The sequence below is a fragment of the Prionailurus viverrinus genome, chromosome B1 (genome assembly GCF_022837055.1).
Source record: "Prionailurus viverrinus isolate Anna chromosome B1, UM_Priviv_1.0, whole genome shotgun sequence".
NCBI classification, from domain to species: Eukaryota; Metazoa; Chordata; class Mammalia; order Carnivora; family Felidae; genus Prionailurus; species Prionailurus viverrinus.
Genome location: NC_062564.1, coordinates 49804569 through 49823245, shown reverse-complemented (window position 1 = coordinate 49823245; position 18677 = coordinate 49804569). Strand labels below are relative to the sequence as shown.

The window sequence follows — 18677 nt, the reverse complement described above, 5'->3', positions numbered from 1 at the left end:
CCTCACTGTCCCCACTATAAGTGTGGGTTCTGAGTCCACCAACCCTAGTCTCCTGGGTTAGTTCCCCCAGGGTGGCTGGGGGTGAGGAGGTGGGGGTGGATGCAGGGGAGGGTAGATGCAGGGGCGGAGGCCTTTGCTCCTCTGGCCCCTTGGCTCTTGCCCTTCCAGCCTCTGCTGGTTTGCTCAGCCTCTCGCCTGGCCACTGTCCAGGTCTGCAGCCACCACTGCATGTCTGTATCCTCCTTACTCTTTTTTGCCAGGAAAGCCCGTGGGGAGGCTAAGAAGTGCCGCAAAGTGTATGGCATCGAGCACCGGGACCAGTGGTGCACGGCCTGCCGCTGGAAGAAGGCCTGCCAGCGCTTCCTGGACTGAACCCGCCCTGCCACCGGCTCATCCTCCCTGCTCCCTGCCCCCACCGGCAGCCAGACCGCGAAAGACAGACGCGTCCCATGCCCTCTGCAGAAACCTAAACGTTAAAGAGTGGACATTGGGAGTTTGGGTTCTATTGGCTAAGGTTTAATACGTAAAACATTTCCCCCCTCCCTTTTGGGAACATTTGAGTTTTTAAAAGAAGAAAGGAAAATACTCCCCCCGCACCCCTAAAATAGGAGAGAGCCGAAACTGACCAAGGGTATTCTGCAGTGAACCAGAGACCAAAGAATTAATTACCCTCTCTTTCCCACGTCTCTGTCTAGGGGATTAGTTTGCATGTATCAAAAGAAGGAACAGCTCATTCTGTTTTCCTGCTGAGTTGGTGAATTCTTTGCTTTCTCAACTCTTCCAGAAGGGACTGTGAGCAAGATGAATTTACTTTTCTTAAAAAAAAAAAAAAAAAGAAAAAAAAGTTTCTGGCTGATGACTCCGAGAGCAGGACCTGCTGTGGTTGGTGGGGGGGATAGTGGGGGTATCTGTGCACTTTTTAAGGTGCAGCCAGCCCCTCTTCTCCACCCGAATCCAGGAGAAGGGAGAGCCTGTCCTCACCGAGCAGCTTCTATGGAAGTAAAAGGAAAACCCTTTCTTGATGACAACTGTTTGAATCTGGGTTCTCTCTGAAGTTGGGTTGCATCCCAACAAGTATTGTATGGCTTCTTCTTAAAGCCCAGACTAATAGGTTTTTAAAGACTGTCCCCAAATAGCTGAGCCAAAAGGCTATACGAATTCACTTTTTGAAATGTGGCGGTTAAACACTACCTTGATCATTCTTTCCTCTGTTCCTTGAGGAAACATTGGAGGGTTTTAGTGTTCGTGAAAGCCCTCTGCTGTTACCTGAGTGAATAAACTCCCTCTTGATGTTCCTCCCTCCAGTTATGGAGGTGACACCTTTAAAACACTTTGTTTTCTTTTCCCAGTGTATTCAGAAGCCTTTTATCTGATTCAAGTTCCCTTTCATTTGGGTGAGAGACCCCACCCCCACCCCTGTGCAGGTTCCTCTTTGTCTCTGGCTTTACCTGGGATTTTCCCATTCCCTCCGAAGGCTGCAGTTGGGGCTGGCGTGGGGGATGGAGAGAAAAATAAAAAAAGGAGAGAGAAAGGTAAGTGGCAGCTTGCCCCCATATTGGAGCGCGAGTTGGCAGGTTCCCGAGTTTTAGGTTGGGTCAGAGGGCCTGGGAGAATGTGATAGGACAGGACTCTGCCATCAATGCAGGAGGTCTCTGGAATTTTATCAGTGTTGGTCCAGTTCCTGAAATGGGAGGGTCAGTTTGATGTGGTGTGACCTTCTCAGAGGTATCTGCTGAGCACCATTTCTTGCCTGCAGGTGGGAGGGGGAAAGTTAACTCTGAAGGACTCTCTGGAGGAGGGGTTGGGTTAGCAGCTCCTAGTGCTTTAGCCCTTGTTTCTGGAGGCCTGAAGAACTGAGAGCAGCCTGGATTGCATTGCTTGGGAAGTAAATATGCAAAACTATTCTTGTTGATGAGGGAGATGTGGACGGGGAGCTTGGGGCCCTGCTGATCAGTGCTTAACTAGGACCAGACAAGCTGAGACCTCAAGGGAGGTCATGTTTTGTTTTGGGGCTCCCCTTTCTTTTAAGCCTGACTTGTTTGGGAGTTCATCAGGCCGGCATGAGCATGGCCACTCGGTGCCCAGCTGTCTGGGGTCCCAGTACTGCACTTATATCCCTGAGGTCGGGGGCTCAAGAATCCCACCAGACCACCTATCCTGGGGCTGGGCAGCAGCATCTGTCCCCTGGCTGTAACCAGGCCATCCTCTCTTACTCCCAGGTGGAGATACTGGCCTACTGAGGATCCTTTGGCCACTGCATGTGGGACTTGTGCAGGTGCTTGTCAATCTGTGACACACAGAGTATTAGAAAACCCGCCAACCTTAGAAGCATGGTGTTGTGAAGGGTGATAGTGACCCGGGTTTGGTGATGGAGGGAAAGACACTCATTCATAGGTGTCTTTGGTGGAAATGGGGTATATTTTTATAACTTAGTAAAAAAAAATGTGGAATCTGTCCCTAAAGCTAGAAACCAGGCCAGCAAGAGGTGGCCCAGTGTCCTTCTTCTTGTCCCTTCTGCCGCCCTGAGAATTAAAAGCTGATGGCAGGTTGTGGATTGTCCTGACTGCTCACTTCCCTCGTTCATCTTCAGATCTTGGTGAGGGGAGGGAGCTTCTGAGACATGAGGACTCTGCCCAGCAGCGTCCTCCCCTCTCTTAATCAGGCTCTTGTTGAGTCTTGTCTTCAGAAAAGCTGTTTTCATTTTCCCCCTCAGTTTGGACCGTGTCGATATAACTGGACAGCAAGACTTCCTCTAAGTGAGGTAGGCTTCTCATGTCCTTGGTACACAGGGCAGAAAAGGAAGAGGAGAGACAAGAAATGGATGAAACAGTTTAAAAACTGAGGTGGCTTTTTTTTTTTTAATGTTTTATTTTGGTGCAGCTTTCCCCTATCTGTATTTGCTCCTCTCTCCTTTTCCATGGTGATGGCCTCCTCTAGCCTCTGCCCTCTCGCTCCATCTTGTGGCTGTTGTGTTCTTGACATGTGGTCTGTCCTTGGGGTTGCCCCGTTTGTTCTTCTCGGAGGGTGGGGGTGGCTTGTGAACTGATCAGCAATTTTGCCTGTTCTCTACATCTTTGTGTCTCTCCCTGCTTCCCAGCCCACCTGGGCAGCAGAATCTGATAGGTCAGGTGCCACAGGAGTGCATTTGAAACTAACAGGACTGATTTTTGAAAGAAGTGATGTTGGGAAACCCATTTATTCCAGGGATGTTGACCCTATTCAAAGTATTTCTTGGAATTTACCTTTGGAGTCTGTGGTGCCTGCTTGGAATAGCCTTAATGATACTAAATCTGTACCTATGCTCATTCAGTGCGGAGTCTGGTGAATGATGTCTGTGGTCAAGTGAGATCACAGGCGCAAAGCTAATGGATGGACCAGTGAGGAAAATTGCTTGGATATATGTGGTTCTTAAGCTGGCTGTGAAAGCAGGTTTGTAATTTCAGAGAGCGTTTTGAGTGATAGCCACATTGTGATTCTAAGCCTATAGCTTGACTCCTTGGAGGACATTATTAATTTGGATGTGGAAACTCTGATTTGTTTGAAGAAATCTGTCCTGTTACTTTCTGGACCTCCCAGGTTCTGACTTTACCAGGGGCCAAAAAGAAAAAAAAAAAAAATAAGAAAGAAAAAAAAAAGAAAAGAAAAGAAAAAAAAAAAAAAACAAAAACAAAGGAAAAAAGGAGAGAGAGAAGAGGGAGATAAATCCCATCTGTGAATTTGTCTTATTGGCGCCTTTTCCCCCAGCTGTCTTCCAAGTATTATTTTTACTGTTAAAAATTTTTTTAAAAAAATGTGAAATGTAATGTTTTTACAGCAACAATATGAAATATATTTTATAAGGAATAAAATGGTACATTGTCTGATTTAATGTGTGCCTGTCCCTCTACCCCTTCCCCCTACAAAGGATAAGATTACTGTTGTTCTTGGTGTTAAACAAATGGTGGCATGTGGGCAAAGCGTACACATTCATTCATTCATTCATTCATTCATTAGCTTATAATAACGATAGGGACCAGGGTCCAGGCCAAGTGCATACATGAATAACCAAGTGCTGACCTAAATGATCCAATGAGAGAGTTACTACTACTATTCCCATTTTACAGATGAGAAGAGGGAAGCACAGAAGTCAAATAACTTACCCCAGGTCATAAACTGTGAAATATCGGCATTAAGATTGTAATCCAGGTAGGAACCATTTTATATACTGCTTGTATTGACAGTGGGGAGCGTGTTCTTGGCTATATCCCTGAGTTGGTTGAGGAGTTGGCAAATGACTTGGGAAAAAAATAAATCCTTTTCTGCTTATGGGATGGGTTCTGACTTCAGGGAACAATACGGGACACTCCCCGAGTTCTTTGATTCCACGTACTGTGATGGCCCAAATGGCTAATTAAAAGCTGGCCTATGTGGGAAGCAGAGAGCAAACTCCCATCCTTGTGCACTGGGGCTGCTTTAAGCAATTTTAGCTTCCGGGACCATAGGTGTCTCTGGGAGCAGGATCTGGAGACCCCTAAAAGGCCCTGATGGTGAGAGTGGTGTGCCCCTAGACCCAGGGGCTGGATTACATCACTCAAGCCCAGCAGCATGTAAAGCTGGTATGGGGGTGGCCATTTTCCATACCTCGTGGTAGAGCACAGGGCTTCTTTTGCCCCGTTTTCCCTTGTCCCCTGCCTCCCAAGAAAAGTCCCAGTAGAATCTATTGCTCCACTGCCGTTTGCCCAAGCTCCTCTACATCACTTGTGACTCTGGGCTACATATTCTCAATTTGTACTTCCCAGGCTCACCTTTATGGCTGCATGCACAGACTCCCTAACTTTCCAGCTTCTAGTTGGGTTTGACCCACAGGTGACAGACTGGGGTTTGAAGGGCTGGAGGACAGAGAAACTGGGGGATTGCATCACCTAGCCCTTCCTGCAGTGTCTGAATGGCTAAGGTTCCCTACTGAGAGCTCAGCAGGGCTCTCCAGTTCCCCAGCAGAGCTCCTTACCCTCCTGACTGATTTCCCATCACCCAGTATACACTCTAGACATTTGAGTCTCCTCAGTTGCCCTGTCTGGGTGCACCATATGTTTCTTCGCCTGACAGTTACACCTTGACATGTTTCGTGTTAAATTGGAGATAAACATGACATCAGTGAGTTCATCTAGGCTCTGCCCTTTTCCTCATGTCTTAATCCAGTGGTCTCAAAACAGCAAGATCTGCATCACTTGGAACTTGTTAAAAATGCAAATTCCTTCTGAGTCAGAAACTGGGGGTGGATTCTGTGTCTCCACCTGCAACCCGCCCCAACGGTGATGTTGACAGGCACCCGGAGGTTCTGAGCACCCTGCCTCTCCCCTCCCCGCTCATCCATTCATGCACTTGCTAGAGATGCAGTGCAATCGGAGTGTTTATGCTCCGTGTTCTTGCCCGTCGTGCTTTATATAAAGCAGAGCCATGTGCTTTTTGCTTCTCCTTCCCAAGAGAGGCAGCACTGATGGTGTGTTTGGAGTCTGGGCTTCTCAGACTCCTCAGACGTACATACAGCCAACCGACTTATTAACCGTTTGCTGAGTAGTTTAATGGAGAAATATCTGTTTAAAACAATCAGCCAGAAAGAACAGCTCTTTTACAAACAAGTTATGGCAGTGACAAGTCAAAACCCCGGGTTTGATTTCCTGTTCCTTTGACCCACCCCTGGAAGAGGAAAGAGGGAAGTGAGAAGGAAAGATGAGGCTGTCAATATGTTAGCTGGAGGAATTACAAAAATACACTCTGATGTAGCAACAAGATTATCATGAAACATGCCATGGGGGCGGGGTGGGGGAGTGGGGAGGGAAAGACAGACTGGGAGGGTCTCTACCCTGGGGTGGAGACCTGGAGGCAAAGCTTGCCTCAGTGTCTTGGGGAAGAAGGAATCCCGATTCCCAGCCGGCAGGTCTGGGGCTGGAGACATGCTGTTTTGGGGATCACCCGGACACCTGGGGAGACAGAAATGATTAAAATGGCAAACTCAGTAGTTTTCCTGACCTTTCAATCCTATTTGTCCTGGTGACTGAGCAATAGAAGGGAGGCAATAAAAAGCTTATCAATGGAATAAATAGCCACTAAAACAGCAAGTAGGGTTCCCTAACTTCTATACACCTTGAGTCTACCGGTAGGACTCACAGAATAAAGAGGAGGTCTGTGGGCTGGGACTTGAAAGGCATAACATAGGCCCCATGCCCAGAAACAGCTCTCTTGTCCCTAGTATTTGGAATCCATATGTAGTAATTCAATTCATTTCTTGAGGCTAAATAGTGTTCTCATTTATGGCTCTTTAAACCAAGTTTCACTAATTCCTCACCATGAATGAATCTGCTCACTTTCCACTGTCTACAACGGTTAGGGCATGGGGGCATAAGACATAGTAGTGTGGGGACAGGGAAAATGATGGTAAGTAGATACCCTTTTCACAGTTCTGTCTAGGACTGGACCGCCATGTCCCTCTTTCCGAACACATCATTATGCACTCTAAATAGGGCTCTTTATCCCATTTCGGTGTTAGGTGGCCCTACTTCCTCTAACCTTCTAAGTATAGATTAGTATTGGATATCTCAGAAGTCCGGAACAGCCCTGGCAACAGGATCCCCCAAGATGGAGAAATCTCAGGCATGTGTAGGGCTGGCTGGGCTACGTGTAGGTGAGTGAAGACAAGGTTTAAGCTGCCTGTTGTGGACTCATAAGTACGTATCCATATTGGAACTCAGCTACCATGAATGTGTGCAAGAAGGAAATTCAGAGATCGTTACAGTAAGAGGAAGGAGAGCAATCAAGAATACCCAACATGAACTGGTTAACGTTTCCAATGGTTCCATCAAGAACTTCGTATCTTGAGCAAAGCAGCAGACAGAGGCTAGTTGCCAGTTATGTTTCAGTGCCTCTCAGCAGGAAGCTTAATAGAAAATTAGGAAAATCAGTTGCCTGAATAGGGGCTGAAATCATTTCTTTTTGTTCTGTTTTTAAATAAATTGATTCCTGCTAATGTAATTGATTTTAAACTGTCTTTAGGTAAAGAAAACGGTTGTGGTTCAGAATTAGACAAGAGCCTCAGTGTCCCTTAAGAGCCACTTTAAAGAAGAATAAATGTCTGAGATTTGAAAGAATTCAATCCATGCCACTTCTGAAGGATATACTGAGTTAGGTAATGTGCAAATATGGCTTAGGAAGAAATAGGGTGTTGGTTAAGGATCCAAGAGTATGACTTCAAAAATGGCGTGGGTTAATTCAGGGCCTTCGGAAATTAGTCATTCTGCTAAAATATACAGGGCAGGCTTCTCCTCACAACTTAATACATATGTCTGTATTTGGCAATGGGCCTGTTGCAAACCAGATTACCTGCAAGGAGCTATGTGGGCTGCCTCCATGCTGAAGTGTGGGTGCCAAAGATTAACATTTGTATTAATATACTTTGAATGAAGATTATTAACATTTATTTACTTTTGAGAGACAGAGAAGGAATGGGAGAGGGGGAGAGAGAGAGGGAGACACAGAATCTGAAGCAGGCTCCAGGCTCTGAGCTGTCAGTACAGAGTCCAACATGGGGCTCTAACTCAGAAACCGTGAGATCACGACCTGAACTCAAGTTGGACGCTTAACCGACTGAGCCACCCAGGCGCCCCATTTGAATCAAGATTATTAATGATCTGCCTACCTTTGACATATGGGAAGCAAAACAAAACAGCACATATAGACATTTTTTTTTGTTTTATGCTTCTGAGTCAGGGAAGACCCCCCCCCCCCAACTTGGGTAATGTTTGGGGAATGTTTTTGATCAACTGGTTAATTCTTTCCATTAGGGCAAGTTTCTAGACTGTTTGAGAAGAGGTATGAGGCTCTGAAGATAATCAGAATCCCAAATATGAATTAAGGCACATATGCTTGATGGGTGGGATTTTCTTAGATTTTCAGAAAATTTCACTGTGCTAGTTTCCTATGCTATTCAAAGTTATGTACAGGTTGATGGGCTGAGGAAAGTGGAGTTTATAATGACTGGGCAATAAACTAGGGTTTTTGATGTTTATTATCTGATATGTATTTTAGTACCTGTATAAGCATTCCCATGGGAGTAATGGCCAGGACGGAGAGAGGAATAAAAGCAAGCAAGCAAACAAAATAAAACAAAAATGGCCTCTGGGAAGAAAGTGAGGAAAGATGATGATCTCTTAGTCTCTGTTCTAAAACTACTGGGTCAGTTGGGCCAAATCCTCAAAGGCTTGCTCAGTAATGATGCCACTGACATCAACAAATCAGTCCATCTCTGGCAAGGTGGCAGTATGGACAGATGGCAAGTGGAAGAAAGAAAAGCAGAAAGTGTAACTCCTGGTCCTAACAAGAACTCCTTGATGGGGGAGAGTGGGAAAGTGTAGTGCTTTCTGTGGAATCCAGGCACCTTGAGATACAGGGGGTAGAGGACGAGATAGCTAAGCTGTCTCTGAAGGTGAAATAGCAACAGCACAGCCACAGAAATCAGGCAGCGGATAGCTAAAGGTAGGTTTAGCTATTGGTTCTTAGAGATAGTCTCTGAGGAAAGGTGAATTGAATGGTTGTTATGGCAACCGGATAGGAGGATTGGTCCACTTAACTGTCCCCATAGTAACTGAGCTGCTGGAGAGCTATAGAGGAATTAGTTATCTTAACATGCTACTATTATCCCCATGGTAACAAATCTCTAAATGGCAGTGGTCAGCCTTAAGGAGTAATCCCAGGAAAATCTTTGCTCCCTAGAGAAAGGGTGGGTAGGAGGCAGGGAGGTGAATTGACTTCCCCCGCCTCCCAGAGGCTGAACACCTTGAGGTGGTGTAGGGTGTGTATATGTGGCTGGGCGCTAATGTGCTTCCAGGCCCAGGAGGAAGGCTAAGACAGTTGGGTATATAAGGTTTCCTTTGGCCCCCAGCTCATTCGTGCCCAACTCACTCATGGGTTGAAGTGGATGGTGCAGCTGGGAGGGGCTCCCCTTCCGGCTACACATTACCATTCTGATGCAGAGTGCGCCGGCGCTGGCTGGACTGCAAGCTCAGGACCAGGTACTGCCTCATGAACTCACTGAACCGCTTCTGGTTGGCCAACTTCCGGGCCGACTTCCGGGCCCCGGTGAAGCCCCCAAACCTCTTTTGCAGCTGCTTCTGCTCCATTTCTCCAGTCTCATCCATGCCGGGCTCTGTCCCTTTCTGGGCTTGGATTAGGCTCCTGATGCGAGGCATTCGCTTCAGTTGTATCTCGGAGGAGGCGCTTGGCTGGTAAAGGGCAGCTGCCACGTGCTCTGGGTCAGCAGGGCTGAGCTGCCAGGAGCCCCTGGCCATGACCTTGGTGCATGGAGTCCAGAGAGGGCTGCTGAAGACCTTCCCTTCACACTCAAGGATGCACACCTGCAAAGACAGAGGTGGAGAAGGGAGGAGGATCAGGAATGCCTATTATATTAGTCCAAAGAAATAGTCTTTTTCTTGTTTTTAATGTTTATTCATTTTTGAGAGACAGAGAGCATGAGTGGGAGGCAGAGAGAGAGAGAGAGAGAGGAGAGAGGAGAGAGAAAGAGAGAGAGAGAGAGAGAGAGAGAGAGAGAGAGAGAGAGAGGGAATCCTAAGCAGGCTCTAGGTTCTGCACTGTCAGCACAAAGCCCGATGTGGGACTCAAACCCACGAACTGTGAGATCATGACCTGAGCCGAAGTCGGACGCTTAACTGACTGAACCACCCAGGTGTGCCAGTAGTCTTTTTATTGTATACGAAATTTACATCGATACCAATACAAATGCTTCAGAAGCATCTCTTTATTAAGTCACCATTCAGTAGTTACTTAGGTTCACAGAATTTCCAAGTTATAAAGAAACAGAAAATGATCTGGCCAAGCTCTGTCATGTCACAAAGGAAGAAACCTGGGACTCAAAGAGGTGAGATTCATTTGTCCCAGGTGACACAGAAAGTTAATGCAGAATGAGTGCCCCAAACTACACACAGAGCCCTCGTTGAGTTTTTGAAGCCAAACACAACTCATGGCACCCATAAAGAAGAATTTTATTTTGTTCTCTTTTTGGGCTTGAGAGAGGTTGAATTGGCTTAAGAAATTGGGGATGTCAAAGCATGTGCTGAAATCCACAAGGCTATTTTAAGGCCACCATGTTAAGATGAACCCTGGTGTTGTTCATTTTTTATCCCACATACTCTAGTTATACTATCTGTGCATCAGCTCTAGAGAATGAGGGTCAAGACCCTTTGAGATGTAGGTAGGTTGGGCAATTGGGTTCCAGGTGGGGAAGAGGGGCCATCAGATGCAATCCTTTAGACTTGCCAGGCCCCTGGGAACTTCGGGCACTGCTCTGTCTCTCCAGGTGTCTCCCACTTCTACTCTAGACCAACAGCTTGACCGTGCTGTTTCCACGTCCCTCCTAACTGATCCTGGCCTTGGCCTTGCCTCCCACATTCCTGTCTCTGATTGGGTCTTCTGGAAGCACCTACCTCCAATTTTTCTTACTGTTTGCTGTTTTGGCTTCACCTCAAATGCTTCTCTGTGAAAATCCCACTGCAGCTTCTCTTTGGACAGCTACAGGACATCAGAAGACTGGTGTGTGTGCCCAGTACCCCCTATCCGGGGAACAAAACCCTCGCCCCGGTGTTCAGAGAGGCACAGATGCCAATACGAGCAAGGTTTCCAACCTGACCCCTAACCGAGGAGTGAGATGTGCATGCAGCTATGTCACAGACCTTACGGCCATTCCACCAAACCCTAGAAAATGTCTCCTCCAATCCTACTTCTCTCGCAACCCCTTGCCACCCCTGACCCTGACTCTCTTTTGTCCTCACCAGGCTTCTCCAAGATGTGGTCTGCACTCATGCTTCTATCTCAGCATCTTCAATTTTTTTCTCATGTCCTTGAAATCTGCTTCCCACCCTCATCTTCCACTAACTGCCTTCTTCAGGACCACCAGTGAATTCTGGTCACCAGATCCAATTAGCCCTCATTCTCTCTGACTTTGCAGCATTTGGCAATGTGCACCACACCCTCCCCCAAATTCTCTGACATTGCACTCACCTCTCAGACTATGCACCTTCTTCCTGTGTTCTATCTTTAAGATTCTTTCTTCTCATCTCTATAATCTACCTCTTGGTGACTGTTCATTTCTGTGATCATGGTCATTTCATCTAGGGCATCCCAGGTTTATATGTCCAGCATCTGATATCTATCGAACTCCAGACACTTCTCTGATCCCTGTCTGGTATCTCCACCAAAGTGTCTGACTAGCACTTAAAACACAATTTGTAAAGAATGAAGCCTACCTTCCCTCCTGGGGCAGAGACTGCCAATGCGCATTGGATACCTTTACTAACAGGACACTTGTCCTGCCCAAGGCCACATGTATGTTTCTCAGTCTCCTTTGTAGCCAGAGGTGGCCAATGACATATAAATGGCAGTGACCAAGTGAGGCTTCTGAGGAAAGTAGGGGGCTGACTTATCAGAGAAAAGCATCTTTTTTTAATCTTCTTCTTCCCCTTCTTCCAGCCTCCTGCTTAGAATGTGGACATTTTGGCTGGTGCTCCAGTGGCCATCTTGAAGCCATGAGGTGACTCAGGGTATGGAAGCCATGTGAGGGTGGCAGCCATATACAGATAAAGCAGAAAGGGAAGGAGTCTGGGACATGGGTGATGTGGAGGAGCTACACAATACCAACCCTGTATTGCCCACCTCCCAACTTCTGCATAGGGAATCAAATCTCTGTCTTATTTGAGCCACTGTTACTTTAGGTCTCTCTTACTAGCAGGTGGATTTAATAATCCAGTATTACTTTTAATCATCCAATAGACTTTCACTACCCTAAGTCTGCCCTTCTGCTTAGTCTGGGTGTGAATCGAAATAATCTCAACTTTAAAAATATTTTTTAAATGTTTATTTTTGAGAGGGGGGGGAGGGGGAGGGACAGAGAGAGGGAGACACAGAATCTGAAGCAGGCTCCAGGCTCTGAGTTGTGCTCTGTCAGCAGCAGGGCTCAAACTCATGAACTGCAAGATCCTGACCTGAGCTGAAGTTGGACACACAACCACAGCCTCCTAGGCACCCCCAAATCATCTCAACTTTAAAAAAGACAGAATTCAAAAGCCAGTTAAATTCCTGAGGAATAGCACTGGCATTTAAAACTTAACTTTTACAGGGGCGCCTGGGTGGCTCAGTTGGTTGAGTGTCCGACTTTGGCTTAGGTCATGATCTTACCGTACATGAGTTCAAGCCTCATGTCAGGCTCTGTGCTGACAGCTCAGAGCCTGGAGCCTGCTTCAGATTCTGTGTCTCCCTCTCTCTCTGCCCCTCCCCCACTCACACTCTGTGTGTGTCTCTCTCTATCAAAAATAAATAAACATTAAAAAAAAACTTAACTTTTACAAAGCTCAGGTAATTCTGATATCTGCCTGGGTTTGGAAACCACTGACGTAGTCCATGTTTGCATGTTATGATGAGATTCGGTAATGTGTCCAAAACTATACTGTTAGACAACGTATCACCTGAACAAGAAACCAAATGTCTTGAGTTCCAGCCCAGGAGCTCTGTGTGCTTGCAATACAAATTGGTGGAAATTAATGCAAGAGTAAGGATCTTGTGAGACCAAAGGTAACGTTCTAATGGGAAAATTGCTCATTTTCTGTTGGGTCAGAGTAGGGAAAGAGACAGTATCCAGTGGGAGTGCCACTCCTCTTCACTGATAAGGTTTCCAAGGTGCACCCTTTGCCACGCCCTCCCCCACAGCCCCCTGCTAGCCATAGGTGGTGACAGGGGTCCCTGTTGATACACAAGTCGTGGGCTTTCTGAGCATGTCTTTGCCATTTAGATTTTCCTCAGAGATGCTGACAGAACGAATATCATCAGTGCCAACTTTTTCACACCCACAATGTCACTGGGTATGAAAGAATGATAGACAACTTCCATAGGTAGGGATAGCAGAGTTTAAAACAATGGTACCTGCAAACTTGAGTGTTCTTTAAGAATTGCTACTGGTTTGTTAGAATCCAAAATCTTTTTTTTTTTAATGTTTTTATTTATTTTTGAAAGAGAGAGAGACAGAGTGTGAGCAGGGGAGGGGCAGAGAGAGAGAGACACACAGAATCCAAAGCAGGCTCCCGGATCTGAGCTGTCAGCACAGGGTCTGATGTGGTACTTGAACTCGTGAACCGTGAAGTCATGACCTGAGCCCAACTCATGAACTATGAGATCATGACCTGAACTGAAGTCAGACACTTAACCAACTGAGCCATCCAGGTGCCCCTAGAATGTAAATTCTTAAACTACACCCCTGGAGACACTGATTAGTAAGCCAAGGGTGGGGCCCAAGAATCTGTGTGGTTTTTTTTTTTTTAATTTTTTTTTTTTTCCAACGTTTATTTTATTTTTGGGACAGAGAGAGACAGAGCATGAACGGGGGAGGGGCAGAGAGAGAGGGAGACACAGAATCGGAAACAGGCTCCAGGCTCCGAGCCATCAGCCCAGAGCCTGACGCGGGGCTCGAACTCACAGACTGCGAGATCGTGACCTGGCTGAAGTCGGACGCTTAACCGACTGCGCCACCCAGGCGCCCCAAGAATCTGTGTTTTTAACAAACACTCAGGTGATTTGGAGGCTGGACTGTGAGAAATCCTGCTTTGGAACTTGTTCTGAGGAAGGTGTCATCATGGAAGTGGTCAGAGTCTCCTTCAGAGAAAGGGTTATTGGGGTCTGTATTTAGCCTGCTCCTGAAATATTTTGAATAAAACTAGGTAGAACCAATTTGTAGGATGTTCTTTCAGATCAAAATCCTATTGGGTTATTACTGTATAGCAGTGGGTGTCTCTGGGGACAATTTTGTCCCCAGGAGCTATTTGACAATGTCTGGAGACATTTTTGGTTGTCATACGGTGGGTGGGGGTGGGGGAGATGCTACTGCTATCCCATGAGTAGAGGTCAGGGATGCTGGTAGACATCCTACAGGACAGCCCCACATGACAAATAATTCTCCAACTTAAAATGTCCACAGTGGTGAGTCTGAGGAATCCTACCTTCCAGGATAAAAGGGAAAGCATGAATAGTATTGGGAAAGCCAGCAGAAGTGTCAAATTTTGGCACCAACAAGGACTTTGAGCAGACTTGGTCCAATCCTCACAGTATAGGAGCCCCAAATGCTTATTGAACTGTTCTGTGCCTTCAGTTTACAAGAACAGGTGGAGGCTGTTAAACCTAGAGGCTATTAGATCTTCTGTGAGCCCCTGGGTTGCTAAGCCCAGATGGTAATAAGATTGTGTGTCAATCAGAGAAAATGCAATTCTATGATCAAACCAGATGCATAGGTTGTACAGAGACTCAACATACTGTTAGATGCATTAGGTACTAACAAAATCATCTCGACTCTTGATTTAGGAGAAGGTTTGGGGCAAATGTGGAGGATCCAAATTCACAACAGCATTTGTGGCGCCAGATGGGCATATGAGCTTAATGCCTAACACTCTGGTCTAAGGGACCCACCAGCCTCTTTCCAGAGATTGGATAATGGCCTCTTAAGTGAGCTGGACACATTTTCGCAGCCCACACTGATGACATTTCTATATTAAGCCAGAGTGTGGATGAGCATCTGGAAAGTTTCAGACTGGTGCCAAATTGATCTGTAAATCTAGGTTTGTGGGGAAACTGAGCAAAGGGCCATTTGGACATCTGAGATCAAACATTAGGGAAATAGGCACATGAGCCCACTGGAAGGAAACGAGGAAGCTCATTGATATTGTCAAGCGTCTGCCACTAAAGAATCAAATCGCCTCTGACCAAGAGACATTTGGGAGCTATTTGTTTTAGGAGGTTGTTCTAGAATATCTGAGGGCTAACACGAATTGGCAAGCAGATGAATAGTGCAAAAGAAAAACATGCTAGGAACTCTTACTGCAAATTAACTAGGAAGAGTTTTTGTGTAATGAAGATACAAAGCACTACGAGAAGTTAGTTTCTTTTGCTATTAATCAAGTTCCAGGGAGTTTTAGATAAATTTCCCCAGACCTTGAGGGTTACTTTCTCCTTTGTCTCTAAAACAACTCAGCGAATCTTGTTTTTTCTACTTTAGCTGAGGGGGTAAGTGCCATTCATAATTAGGTGGAAGGAGCCCAAGATATTGCAATGGGTTTGAGTGTATGAGTCATTTACTGACCAAAATTATAGTCTAACAAAAAGCCAGCCATACTTGGACCATTGACCTGGAATGAGAAATGCAGAACTTCTTGATAAAACCAAGAACTTAGGGGGTCCTAGGAATCGCTCAGTAATACATAACTTAGTGGAGGGATTGGGAAGGTGACCCTTGCTGAAATATCTAAGTTCCCCCCACCCCCCATAATTCACAGAGTGGAAAAAGGTTGCAAGATTTGGAAATGAGGTGTGGTTGCCAACATTCTAGGCATTTCATCAAACTTTTAAAAATAGGTTAAAAGTGAATACAAACTAGAGGCAAAACAGCCAGGCAGTCAGGTCCTCTGAAGGTCAGCAGGCACTTTGAAGCATTTATCCCTCAACCATGAGGCTGTAACTGGCCATATTTTAACTTGTTTCAAAGAAGTATCTGACAGCGTTTTCAGGACCCCAGAGATTTAAGATGCTATGGAGGAATGAAAACAAATTCTTTAATGGCTTTGAAAGACACCAATGTGAAAACGCGGCAGCGTCTGCAGTGGATGGACCTATTAGGAGACTAAGGGTCTTGCAATTTTACAGTTTCCATGGGACGTATTTATTGAGTACTGCTCTGTGCCATGCTCAGTGCTGCATGCTGGGGATACCCAGGACAATCAGAAGAGGAAGCTCACACATTATGGTGAGAGAGTAGCAGATACGGATAACTGTTAGAAGACAAAGGAGTGAGGGGCTGGCTCTCTTGGGGGCAGGTGGAGAATCAGCACAGTGTTCTCACAGGTGAAATTTAATCTGAGTTTTGAAGTAGGGGTATTGGATTAAGATGAAGGGAGAGGCATGTGCCAGATGGTGGGGCAAGTTCCTAAAGCCTTAGCAAGGCGGGGAAGGGAAAGTGGGATTTCCCAGGAACTATGAAAAGTGATTGAGCCCAGCAGAGAGGAGGTGAGGCGTGTACCTTTGGGAGTCCCCTACAGCCTGGGGAGAACTGAAGGCCTGGGGTCCAGGGATGGCATCTCAGAAGGAGAGAGTATGGGGAGGAAAGAATTCCTGAATCTTGATCACTTAGGTTTAGAGGGTGGGGAGGGGAACAGGAACCCACCAGAAGGTAATAAAAAATGAATCGGAATGGGGAAGAGAACCAGGCGAGTTCACCGGATTGACTGGGAGAGGACAGGGAAGACGAAACCTGCAAATTGGCTCCAGACCTCTGAGAGAGCAGATAAGAAGTGATGCAGCCCAAAGGGGTGAGGGCTGCAAGTGCAGATTACTCTCTGGGTGTACAGATATCTGTTCAAGTCCTAATGCTTTCTTTGATGGGGGAAAACAAAGCATTGCCATGAAAGCTAGAGATTCCAGCATTGTGCATCACTTTCAGTCTTGTCTAGGCTGCAGATGGAGAATTTAGCAGTGTGGAGATGATCAGATTATTGCTTAATCAACTCATCATTGGTTTACCTGTAAACCAAGTTGGCCGCTCTCCTTACTAAGACTAGGGCAAAGTGTTTTTTTAGATGAGCTTTTAAGCCTCTCTGGGCTGCACGGAAAAAGCCTGTGGGCCTTCTGTGTTCCAGCCAAACTCAGCTTTTCTCAGTTCCGTAAATGCCACTTCCCTCTGGCACAGGCATTTGAACGTGTACTCCCCACTCTCTCTATCACCTGGGACCCTCTCTCTGCCTCTTCGCTACCATTCTTTAGGTTTCCTTAGAGACTTCAGTTCCTTCAAGAGTCCCGTCTGTCCTTCTAGTCTGGGTTGGGGTCCACTGTCTGTGCTTCCCCAGCACCCAGTAGTTAAGCCCTCTTGAAGGGATTGTGGGATCTTCTCTCCCATTGGTTGCAGACTCCATCCATCTGCTTCCTGGACCCTTTGGCCTGGCCCTGTGCTCAGCATACAGAAAACCAAAATGGATGAATGAGGACGGGCCAACTTTGGATGGGTCATCTGGGGATGCTCTTCATGATGCTGTAGAAACCCACTGAGCAGGCGAGGGAAGAGCTTGCTGTTTGGGTCTGTAGGGCCTGTGTCTGCTCATCATTAGTGAGCTAGCCCAATGTAAATATGTGTTCTATATTTGTACACTTGCCTTAAGGAGCAGTAGTTACTTTTGGTTGTTTTTAACGGTTGAGGAGTTTGAATTATGACATCTTTTGAAAGAAGTTTGACTACAAAGAAAAAATGATTGAGTTATATTGGATTTAATAGAGGAATAACTCTTTAGGCTGACATGAAAGCAGTTGAGAAAGCAGTTTATTTAAGGAAAAGAAATTTAATGCCAGATTAGAACCTCAAATTAAAAATTTAAAATATAGGGGCTCCTGGGTGGCTCAGTTGGTTAAGTGTTCAACTTCGGCTCCGGTCATGATGTCATGGCTTGTGAGTTTGAACCCTGCATCGGGCTCTGTGCTGACAACTCAATGCCTGGAGCCTGCTTCGGATTCCATGTCTCCCTCTCTCTCTGCCTCTCCCCTGCTTGCACTCTCTCTCTCTCTCTCTCTCTCTCTCACACACACAAATAAATAAAACATTAAAAAAAAAAACTAGAAAAACCAAAAACCAAAACAAAATTTAAAATATAAACAAAATTTAAAATATAAGATAGCATTTGGATATTCACTGTAGAATTATCTATAATATCAAAAATGGAGGGCAATGTACATGTTCAACAGGAGGGGAGTAGTTAAACAAATTATACTGTATTCCTAGAAAGAAAGAACTTAAAATCATGTTTAATAACATGAGGAAATTATCCTGGTATAATGTAGCAAGTGAAAAACTAGGACTCTTTCTCTGACAGGTGGGATTAAAGTAACGTTCTGTTACACTTCTCTGAATTTGCCAAATTCTCTAAAATGAGTATGCATTATTTAATAATGGGAACAAAATGGCAGCACAGGCAGGTCTTTATCTGAAGTGGAAAAGGGGAAAGATGACAGAGTTTGCATTTAGAAGATGCTAAAGTCAGCATCTGTTTCCTATCGACCACGTGGCACCAGGTGAGTCACATGCCCCCTGGGCAAGGCCTTAATTTCTCATTCTGGGTTGGAGGAAGGAGGGAGAGGAAGACTGAGGGCGTTCCATGGCCTACCTCAAGGTTGAAGCTGTCAAGAGCTGGGCGGAGCTTCTCTCTGCAGGTCAGACAGTCCTTCTGGCAGCTGCTGGACACGCTGGAGAAGAGGCTGAGCAGCAGGAGGTCACAAAGCAGGATTTTCATGGTGCAGGAGCAGGAAGCAGGGGGCTAAAATACTAAAAGAAGTGAAGGTGCGCCACAATTAGAACAGCCTTTCTGGGGGGGTCTCACACAGGGGATGCCACCAGAGGGCACGGTGCCAGGCCTAAGATTCGCCTCCCAGGAGGGAGCGGGTTGTCAAGGATACAAGAGGCTTGCTCCTGCCAGCTAGGCCTACCGTTCATGCAGGGGTGAGTGTCTGGGATCCTAGGCGGAGCACCCCTGTGATTCCTGTCACCTAGCTGGCCTCGACGTGCACAAGCACTTCCAGGGGGCTACAGACCTCACTTTGCAACTTACTAACTTGTGGCT

General features: G+C 46.2%; 2 protein-coding genes across 4 annotated transcripts in view; one reads left to right on the top strand and one right to left on the bottom strand.

Moving 5' to 3' along the window:
- ZNF395 (zinc finger protein 395) overlaps positions 1 to 3863 on the top strand; it is a 44652-nt gene extending 40789 nt beyond the window's left edge. For all 3 annotated transcript variants that reach the window (XM_047855912.1, XM_047855910.1, XM_047855911.1), the window contains one exon: positions 261 to 3863. In XM_047855912.1, coding sequence (XP_047711868.1) covers positions 261 to 372 — 112 coding nt within the window. In that variant the 3' untranslated portion in view covers positions 373 to 3863. The remainder of the gene's footprint in view (positions 1 to 260) is intronic.
- Positions 3864 to 8981: 5118 nt separating this feature from the next.
- Positions 8982 to 18350, bottom strand: PNOC (prepronociceptin). Its single transcript, XM_047857539.1, has 2 exons — positions 18225 to 18350; positions 8982 to 9386 (listed from the first exon to the last, which is right to left on the bottom strand). The coding sequence occupies exons 1-2, from the start codon at positions 18348 to 18350 to the stop codon at positions 8982 to 8984; spliced, it is 531 nt and encodes a 176-aa protein (XP_047713495.1).
- Positions 18351 to 18677: the final 327 nt, after the last annotated feature.

Bases quoted from the DNA above. Each gene is read 5' to 3' on its own strand.
- PNOC (XM_047857539.1), bottom strand. From the start codon at position 18,350: ATGAAAATCCTGCTTTGTGACCTCCTGCTGCTCAGCCTCTTCTCCAGC. The intron at 9,387-18,224 runs GTAGGCCATGGA...CTGTCTTTGCAG, and splicing joins TTGACAGCTTCAACCTTGAG to GTGTGCATCCTTGAGTGTGA.